This window comes from Acomys minous (genome assembly GCF_964271855.1).
Source record: "Acomys minous genome assembly, chromosome: 14".
Lineage (NCBI taxonomy): Eukaryota > Metazoa > Chordata > Mammalia > Rodentia > Muridae > Acomys > Acomys minous.
In genome coordinates this window covers 88,338,301-88,348,885 of record NC_140496.1, presented here as the reverse complement: position 1 = coordinate 88,348,885, position 10,585 = coordinate 88,338,301, and the positions used below count along the sequence as shown (strand labels likewise).

The window sequence follows — 10,585 nt, the reverse complement described above, 5'->3', positions numbered from 1 at the left end:
AAATGCCAGCACTTAAAATTAGATGCAACGCTTTGACGGCACCCACTTCAAATAAAAACAACCCTGGCTTCATTGTTGTGCAAATGTAAATTGTCATAGCTGCACACTGCCTTCAGAGCCACAGGTGGAAGACCAGAGGAAAGCCGCCCAGGGCTCCCAGCCGCCCGCCCGGTCACAACCCTGCTCTCTGAGTGCACCTGCGCACGCCCACGGGGCATGCATTCAAGCCACAGGCTAATGTGTCCTTCCCTTCCCTCGGCCCCGTCTCACCTTGCTCTCTTTCCCTTTCCCCACCCCGCAGCCCTTGGCCCCACACAATGAGATTTTTGTTTGCTTCAGTAGCATGTGACAACACTGTCGCTGCTTTGCCTAACGCAGTGCTGCAGGTCTCTCAGGTAACAGGTGGCAACTTCCCCTGTTGGATTGTAGGTGTATTAAAAAAAAAAAAATGACCTCATAGGGGTGGAGCTCCGGGACTCCAGGTAGCAGTCCGCAGTCAGGTAACCCTGCTGTGAAGCTGGGTAGGTAGTTAGAAGCCCGGAGTTAAATGCCAAGGTTCACCCCAGGCGCTTGAGCAACCAGACGTTGCCTGCCAAGCTCAGATGGAGGCCAGGGAAGCCTTTGGGAAGGAGAATATGGCAAGCAAGAGAAAGAACCTGCCCTTCTTGAGACCCAGGCTGTATATGCTGGAGAGGAGGAAGACGGATACCGTGGTGGACAGCTGTGTGTCTGGGGACCACTCTGCCTCCTTGAGGAGGAGTCAGTCTGACAGGACCGAATACAACCAGAAACTACAAGGTAACTTAAGGAGAAAGCGCTTGCCCGAGGTGGCTTCATTCCAGCCCCGCGTTGGCTGGCTCCCACTCGCGGAGGAGACACCTGAGGCAGAGGGGGAAATCAAATCCAACTTCATCTTCTTAAAAAACCAAGCAAACGACACTGGAAGGGACTCAAGATAGAGAGAAAAGTTTTTATGAAGTGAATCGATGGTTTAAAGAGCCGCCTCTGAATTTTTCTTAATACCATTCAGTTTTCTCTGGTGACAGTAATTTTTCCCCCTTTACCTTCCTTGTTCCTCCTCCTTCCTTTACCCAACTTTAAAAAAAAAACGGGGAAGGACTGGTACACATGTGATTTAAAACCTACAAAAGGCAGTTTATCCCAATAGGTGGCTCTGAGAAGGTACACCGTGAGACCTGGCTAGGAGACCATACTAACCGGTGGTTGAGGTTACACAGGGGTGTGAAATTCTAATCATGTCTGGGAAAAAAAATAAGTAACGCTGCAGTCAGTGGGACGCTCTGAAAGAGTTTCTGAAAATCACTTAAATGATCGTGCCCTTGGAGTGGACTGAATAGCGTCCGGATGGGGCCGAGCACTTATGCGAGTGACTACTGAGGAAGTAACCACTTGGTGATGCTGGTAAGGTAATCTGGCACAGTTGTTATAACACACCTTCCATTTCTGGCCCTGGGTTTCCATCTCCCCCTGCCTTCTCTTTCCCCTAAGGGTCGTTTGCTCCAGCGAGGGAGGCTTCACTGTAGTGTGATAGCGGGCAAGGTTTGACCGTCCCCAGCCGCACCTGTTATATGAACATCCAGATCCTGTCAGTCCTGTTCCGTGCACAATGCCTCCGTGGACTCCCCTGGTCCCACGGCAACTTGTCGTTTTAGACTTTAAAACTGCAATGGCATGAAAAGACCAATGGGACATACTTGTTAGCAGAGCACTTTCCTCAGAAACGAGCTTAAAAGTGGTTATGCAAATGATTCAACTTAAATGCGTTTAGATTAAATGTTTTGAAACTATAACTAGGGCATGATAGTTTCTAAAAACCCTTCATGGTTCAGCATTAAGTTGCAGTGTCAGTCTTTATCCTTAAAGAAGTTACTTCTAATGAGGGAGGCACAGTATTTGATCTTTAAATTTAACTGCCTTCCAGGCAAAGTTGGAAAAATTGCAAATTTTAGTCATACTCACTGGGTTTCCAATTCTGATTTTTTTTTAAATTTACTATGCACAAGACTTTGGAGAAAATAACTTAAAATTTCTGAGCCCCAATTTTCCTACTTTTGAGTGGGAGACTAATGATATTTACCATATAGTGGTTAGTTAAATTAGATAAATGGCACAAACTTCTACTACCTTGGCTGATAGATACTATATGCTCAATAAATAATAATGGCAGCTATTTTCAATTTTAACAATAATGGGTACCATACTAACCAATAGGCTAGGCTAAGCTGTATATTCATCCAAATTTGTATATTTTTCAACTTTGTTTTGTTCCTTGATAAAGATATGACACACAGGAATTCAGAAGTCGGCCACATTATTTCCAAAAATGTTTCTTCCCTCAGTTTCATATTTTCCACCAGCAAAATAAATTATATGTAATGTTGAAACTTACGAGTTTTGCCACAAAACAAGATAGTCAGTTCTTGGTTATTTTGCAAACGTTCTCGGGCGGCCTGCTTATTTCATTTGTAAGTTTTCTCTTCTGCCAGACTTTGTCTTTGAAAATAGAAGGGAGACTCAGAGCTCTCCTGTGTTCCTAGAAGTACTTGAAAGCCATCACCAGGGAGAGTGTGTGTAGACAGTCACATTGGAGTTGTGACTTAGCTGGACTCTGGAGAAGAATCATTTAGATGTTAACCCAGAAAACAAAAACAAAAAGAAAAACAAAAACAAAAACGCACTCTGAATTCTAACGGCTAAGGGAGCCTTTAGGATGAGTTTATAACGGATGCTTTTGCAGCGATGGGAGGTGTTTCTCCCAACAATGTTCAAGGCAGTCAGCTCTGTGGGTTTGCTGTCTGGTGTGTTCAGTGCCTGTAATGGACTCTGGTCAGATGACTCCGACATCTCTTTCTTATTGAAATGGCAAAGGTCTCACCTCCGTCTTTGTTGGAATTGGTAGCCTCCAGGAGGCATTAAAAAATGATGACCTGGATAACAATTGAGATGTAATCTGAATAAATTACTTTAAAAAAAAATGACCTAGACTGGTTGGAGCTCCAGAAAAGAAAAGCATTTTGAGGCCAGAATGCTTTCAAAGGCTGGAATTTCCAGTACTGCTTCCGTTCTTGGCCACTCAGTCAGTTGGTTTTAGTAGTGTGTATTATTTGAGTGATTCACTGCTTCATCCAGGTCTCTGTGGAGGCCAGCTCTTTGGTTCTGAAAAACAGATCTTTCTTCAGTCCCTAAGCTTATCTTTTAATTCACACTAGACAGTCTACCTGTTGGTGTTTTTACTCTCTCTCTCTCTCTCTCTCTCTCTCTCTCTATATATATATATATATATATATATATATATAACATTTTAGTAGAGTGAATTTTAAATTGCAATAATAATTTTTTAAAAAAATATGACCCTTATGGGGTCAGTGCACTAGAAAACATTTCTAAAGGTGATATTCTAATGACTGTATAGGAGGCTGACTTCCCACCAGCAGTTACTCCTGATAAACTTTCCACTGTGCAGTGATAGTTGGCTACTAACCTAGCAATTGGTAGCTTTACTCCTGCAGTAGATTATTCAGTGAATTGGCAGTGACTGTATATGTTGCATGCCATGTCTTAAGGGTTGATGCTGAGCAAAATCCGCTCACGTGCCAGAAGTCACAAGTATAGTGTCATTACAGAACAGACCCATTTCACTCTACAAAGCCTTATGGTCTTCTTGGGAACGGTAAGATGGGGAAAGTGGCTTAATGGAAGTAGTTACTGGCTTAAGGGTTCCAAACAGTCACTGTGTCATTAAGTCCTGATAAACAGGAGAGAGGAAGAAAACACAGATGGGAGACGGGTATTTTAGCTCCTTCACTATGCTCCATCTGAAATAGCTTTTCTTCCTTATTGCTGGTAATTGACTCTCATTCCCCCCTTTAATCTCTCACCCACCCATACTTCATGAAAAAGACTTCTTTGTTAATTGTTCCATGCCTGCATATAGAGTCAGGGCCGGCACACTGTAGACAGGCACTTGGTATCCCATGCTTTGAGTGATCCGGCCTACACAGGAAAAGGATGGGGGCAGACACCAATGCCTGAAATAAAGCTTCTGTGTGGGTGTGCCTTCATAAGGGGGGGGTGCTCACACATTCAGCAATAAATATGATTGCTCATTAAAACAAAACAAAAAATATGAATGTACAGTAGAGCACACATCGTGACTGCATGTTAGTGGGGGCCTAACTCATTCCTCATTCTGCCTGCTAGGGTACGGAGACCACACCTCGGTTCAGTCTTCTCCCGTCCCTTACAATCACAACAACACACCACCCTTCGAGTCAGCTCAGTACCTTATTGCCACTCTACGAGGCCCTTAGAGATAAAGCAAACAGGGAAAACGTAAAGGCTGGGTTGTAAAAATGTAGGATCTCATATATGATTACGTGTGTAACCCCATTTCAATTACGTATGACTTGGTTATATACATACACACAGAAATAGATATGTCTGCATATGTAGCTATCTACTTATAGAATACAAAGGTGTGTGTGTGTGTGTGTGTACTTGAGATGTTTCTTTTTTCTTTTTCTTCTCTTTGTTTTTATTCTTTGCTTTTTTTGTTTTTTGTTTTTCATTTTTCAAGACAGAGTTTCTCTATGTATCCTTGGCTGTCCTGGACTCACTTTGTAGACCAGGCTGGCCTCAACTCACAGCAATACACCTGCCTCTGTCTCCCTGAGTGCTGGGATCAAAGGCGAGTGCTACCACACTCAGCTTACTTGAGATATTTATGTTGCCGCATTTTAATGAAAATGTTAGTGACTTAGATTTAGGGGTCTTGTCTGAAACCATAATGACAGAGGTTACTGATGCAGTTCCCACCCCTCAGACCACACGTTTTTACACACACACACACACATACACACACACACACACACACACACACACTTTTACACAGCAATACCGAGTCTCCAAAATGATGGCATTTGGAAACGAGGCCTATGGGAAGTAATTAGATCCTGGACAAGAACCCTCGTGGATGGAATGTGTGGCTTTGGAAGACACTCAAGAGCTTGCTTCTCACTGTGCTGCCGTTGGTAGAGATGTGTGTGAGGCAGGAAGTGGGTTCTCATCCTTGACCTTGGCTTTCCCAGATGGTGGGATGGTGAGGAACAAAAGCTTGCTATGTACGCTACACAGTAGCTACACAGCTAGAGCTGACCAACAGGGGGTCAGCTTGTCTTCATCCTCTGGTTAGTTTCTTAGTTGGTAAATATTTTTGCTAATGAAACACTCGCTAAGAATGAGAGTAAGTAAACAAAATGCCAGTATCACTGATAACAGGAGTCAAAACTGCTTTTAGCAGGTGGATGGCATCTTAATCTCCATCTTTTGTTACATTTTGTTTCTTTTGCAGAAGAGGCAGTTTTCTCACCCCTGAGAAAGAACTGGTTAAGTTGTTTTATAAATCCTAAAGTTTCCGTACTCTGGTGTTAACAACAAATTGCCCTTAGGTACACATTTCAAACAGAATGACAGATTGCAAAATACAAGGACACATGACTCCACTGAAAAGTTGGACTTGAAAAAGCCGTGAGCCCATGTAGTGTGTCACGTTTTTAAGAATATAGACAACATATGAGCGAATGGGAGCTGTTCACACTGGGAGACTGCATGATTGTTTGGCTCGGGCCTAATGAAGGACGCAGTAAGGGTGAAGGCTCGACTTGCCTTGCGTTTCTAAGCTGGAGCCTTTCCTGTTCCTGTCTGGTCCTTTTTCCTGCCTAACACCTTTTGCTGAAGAGAAAACTACAGAACCAGTAACCGGACACCTGCAGAAAATAGGTGTGGAATTGTTTGAAGGGCAAACTTTAAAAACCGTCTAAGCGCTTCTGTAGTTTCTGTCTCAGTCATGCATAACACCAAAGTGGAGCAGAGCACACAGTTCCGCCCCTCCCCTCTCTCTCTCTTTAGTAAACAGTAAGGGTGTCTTTCTAAATAGGTGTGTTTTTAGAAAATCTATTCCTATCAAATTGTGAGCCACAGAAATCAGTAACTCCTAAGTAACCACAGTGATATGGGCAAAACCACCCCTTCTGTGTTGACCAGGAGGCTTTTGGGTAACTTTCCTAAAGATAGAAGATATCATTTCTAGTTGTGTGGTTTTTCGTATCCATAAAATGTACAATTTTATCAGTGAGTGAAGTGTGTAATTAAGTGGGGAGGTCAAATGAAAAGAGAGACATTTGGAGAGAGAGAGAATAGAGTCATGAGTCATGTTTCCTGGTTGGCACCATCATATCAACATTAGTAGGCATTGGTTTCCTGGGGAAAGTGGGATTGTCATAATGATGCTGAACTTGTATGGATTCTTGGCTAAAACCAGGCAAGGATTGGCCTCTGGTGAAGCTTTGGACTGTCTCTGGCTATGGAGAGGCCTTGGAATCAATGTCACCTTCTTTTGGGCCACCTTATCCTTCCATGTAGTCTATATTTAGAACCTTGGAATTTTCTACTACGTGGTCTTCAGTATTGGCTGTAGGTTTTCTTTAGACCATTCCTATCCATTCTCCTAAGGGTGGACTTTGGCTGAGAAGTAACTGGTTATGGAAATGTTTCTTGAATTTATCAAACTAGGATATTTATATTACACATAGGATGCCCATTGTACCTGGGAGACTTAACGGTGAAGATTACAAGCCTTGAGGCTAAGCCTTCTAGGTTAGCCGAGACAAAGATGAAGATGAATTGAGTTCATCGTTACTGGTCATTCCCAGCTCTGTTACTATTTTAAGATACACTTGCTTTCCTGACTGACATGTACTCGCTGTCTTTATGGGTGAGGGTGCCCCAGCACTGAGCCAAATCTTGCCTTGACACTCTCAGGGGTCTAAGAAAACCAAGCTTGGACTTGGCTTTCAGATTTTTATGAAGTGAGCTTTGTCAAAAAGAGATACATTACTTTTCACTGAATGGCTGGCCAGCTCTGTTTATAATTTCTAGATATGCCAGATGTACGTGTACTATTGGACCAGGTAGCTAGAGAAAGGCAGGCATAGCTGTGGGCTGCCATCTACCTTCATGGACATGGTCCTCCTTCTGTGCCAGGTCCTGCAAAGTAATAAGGGAGTGAAATGGAGGGAAGGCACAGCCAATGAGGACCCTTATCCTCCAGGCTTCGTGCCAGCAAGGGACTTCCACACACCACGACATAATCCCAAATCACTGCAGTTTTAGCTTTGTTGTGAAACACTGTAGATGGTAAAACTTGGGTTTGAATTAGGCGCTTTCAATATTGAAAATCAGAACACATCAGTAAGTAATTCAGCCAATATTTTCCTATAACGAGTCACAGCAATTAAGTGTTACTTCCTGCTTTTCATAATGTATAACATCCTTGTGCTACTGTGACAAAGCTTGACTGGCTAGTTTTTGCTTTGAACCACACACTCTTTCTTTCATGTTGTGTCCTTGCCAGTGTTGCTGTCTTAAAAATAATTTTTTTGTTGTTGATGCTCTTCAGGGACTAAAATTGCAAAAGTTAGGCCAGGCAAATCTTCCTTATACTAACAGCAGCTTAAATGGTCTCTGTTTTCTGCTTCATTGAGCACCTTAAGGATCTTCTTTATTTTCTATGCCTGTTATCCTTTATTTTCATCTCGATGTAATTGCAACCAACATCTGACAAGCAGAAAGCCCTACTCTAAAGCAAAGGTGGAGAATACAACACAAGCACAATTGAAAAGTATACAGTTAGCTGGCCATGGTGGAACAGCTTATGCCAGCACTTGGGAGGCAGAGGCAGGCACATTTCTGAGTTCACGCCCAGCCTGGTCTATATAACTGTTCTACAACTGCCATGACTACACAGAGAGACTCCATCTCACAAAACAAAGCAAAATAAACGAGGCAAACAGAAACGTGGAACAGTAGCTCAGAAATGAGCAGCTCTGCCTAGTTCTGCGTAGTTGTGCAATGTAATTCTACAACTCAGCCTGAATCGTGAGTTGTACACTTCAGTGCAGCAGGAAAATAGAATGTTGTGATTAAAGGCCTTTGTCCAAAGGTATCTGGAGCAATTTCTGTCTTGATTAGTGAATCAGAAAAGAACAATTCTGGGATAGCTGCACTGAGGCCATGGCAGAGAATGCCTGTCTGGCCTCCCCTGTGACTTGAGGAAAAGCCACCCATCTATCTAGCTGCTGGTCTAAGTATCTGAGTGTGAAATTGTTTTCCCTGATGTTTTCCTTGATGTTAGGTCTCTAATGTCAGTACCCCCCCCCCCCAAAAAAAGCAAAAAGCTAGCTGTCACAGATTTCTGCTTCTGTGTTTGTGAGATGGTTGATTGAAGACGCGTTTACCTCTCGGAGCTGGCCTGATTTTACTCAGGGAAAGGCAGTGAGTCCCTTGAAAAATTAGAACGTGTCTCCTCCCACACAAGTGCAAGCAATTTACTACGCTTGGCAATCAGAAATTTAGAGGTAGATGTACACCTGCTTCCTGGCTGAAAATTAGTCCTTTGCTCAAGCTCAAAATTCCTTCTGACCAAATCCCTGGTGGTCCGGATCGTCCTCACTGAGGTCTCTGTCCACCCTCAGCACCCACCCACGGAGGATCCTGCCCAAAGGGGCACAGACAGGAAGTGCCTTTCTTCTTTTCTCTTGGAATCTATGTATGGGGGAACGTGAAATGAATTGACAAAATACGGATTAACTGGGGGAAAAGTTACAGATGTCACCTGAAATTTACTTGTTTTGTGTAACTCAAAGCCCTTTGTGCGAAAAAAAAAAAATACCAAAGAAACAATTAGACCCAGAGTTCAGTAGAAATGCAGGGCTGTGGGCTGGGCCTCCAGAAATAAATTAAGGAAGTGGGGAGTAAAATACAGGGGAATCTAAGGGCGTCTACGCGCTATTTCAAGAAGGCTTGTTCTGCAAATTCATCTGGATGTCACCTGTCCATCTTCAGTGGCGAGGAGCTCCTCTCTTCCTATCCAGCTGGGGCCTCTCCGTGTGAGAATTGATGCTTTTTCTCCTCGTGGGAATTTATGCTTTACTTGCAGAGTGAAAAAAAGGAAGGGAGGGAGCCCTTCCTGCACTTGCTTTTCTCATGCACCTTCAGCTCAGAATAATCAATACAGAGAATCACGTGTGTGTGTGTGTGTGTGTGTGTGTGTGTGTGTGTGTGTGTGTGTGTGTAGGTTCTGCTCCTTTCAGGGTCTTTCTTTTGTATTGTATTTTCCACACTTTCTCCCATTTAGATGTCATTCCTCTTGAGAGCAGATGCTTAGACCGGCTTCAGCATTTAAGGGATGCCTGATGTTTGGTGCACAGTCAGCTCCGTTGTTGCCCATGTAATTATTTTTAAATATCCAATGATTAACTGCAACTGTATTGATTCTTATGGTTGGCATATTTCTGTAATCCCAATTTTCCTAACATTTAATAGTAGTCAACTTTTGACAATTACTTTTTTTTTTTTTTTTTGGTTTTTCTGGAGCGATGAGAAGATACTAGATATCTACATAAAATTGAAGAATAAAATAAAATATATTGATACCGTAATGTCCATGTCATGCTAAGTCACTATGACATCTGAGATACACATAAGGTGATACAGAAGCTGTGATGGGAAAAGATTAATTGCACCCCTAAAGTGTAGGTGGTGCACCCCTAAAGTGAAATATGATGCTATTTAGAAGTTTTAGGGGTGGGGTATTCCAGAGTGATTAAGCATGTCCCGTGCTTTGAAACAAGGTGACCGGACAGTACCGACCTTCTTGTTTGAGGGTTGATAGATGAAAGGTGCCCAGAGACCAGCAAAACACTAGGTTCATCATGTTGCTTCACAGTCTTTGCAGCTTTGCAAAAAAGTTAATGCCGTCGTGTGCGCACAGATGATGACACCAAGGTTCAGAGAGGGGAATGTGCCTTCCCAGTGTGTGTGTGTGTGTGTGTGTGTGTGTGTGTGTGTGTGTACAGAAAAACTGCGTTCTTCACTGTTCTTACCTTAGTCTTTAGTAGTTGTATCTGTTTTCTGTGTTTTTTTTCCTGAAAGTATTGACCAATCTTGACAATGTTTTAAAAAATAATATTCAAAAGCCCTCAGACCCTGTTTTGCAAGGGCACTTACTGCTATCTTTTAGCAAACCATAAGCAAGTGTTTTCAAGGACAGCATCATTTTATGTTTTCAAAAAAGGTTTTAGAAATATAAATTAGAATATAAATTAGAAAGGTCTTTCTAGAGCAACTAGACTAGCCAACTCTAAAAATATAATATGATTTTATCTGAGTAGGTCTTAGCTGCTGATCTATACTCACCCTATGGTACACAGCTGAATAAGGACTCTTGGTGGAAAACTGGGCCAGAATGTCAAGGCACGTTGCTCCTCTCTGCAGATTCCTTATTGTTTTCCCGTTTCCTATAGCACTTGATAATAAGATCCAAAGAGGGACAAAAAGACTGCTGGGGTTTTCTAGGACCATCCGTGGTGAGAAAGAAAAACAAAGTGAACTTTTTTAGTCTTATACTTTGAAAATATTTATTTTCATATATGTTTTATAACCGCATGGTGTAGTAATAGTATGCGTACACTGAAGGTATACACTTAGAACAGATTTGAATGTAGTT

General features: G+C 42.5%; 1 protein-coding gene across 1 annotated transcript in view; it reads left to right on the top strand.

Annotated features, from left to right (window-relative positions):
* Positions 1 to 369: 369 nt before the first annotated feature.
* ARHGEF38 (Rho guanine nucleotide exchange factor 38) overlaps positions 370 to 10,585 on the top strand; it is a 123,771-nt gene continuing 113,555 nt past the window's right edge. Inside the window, exon 1 of the mRNA XM_084757391.1 lies at positions 370 to 798. Coding sequence (XP_084613517.1) covers positions 603 to 798 — 196 coding nt within the window. The 5' untranslated portion in view covers positions 370 to 602. The remainder of the gene's footprint in view (positions 799 to 10,585) is intronic.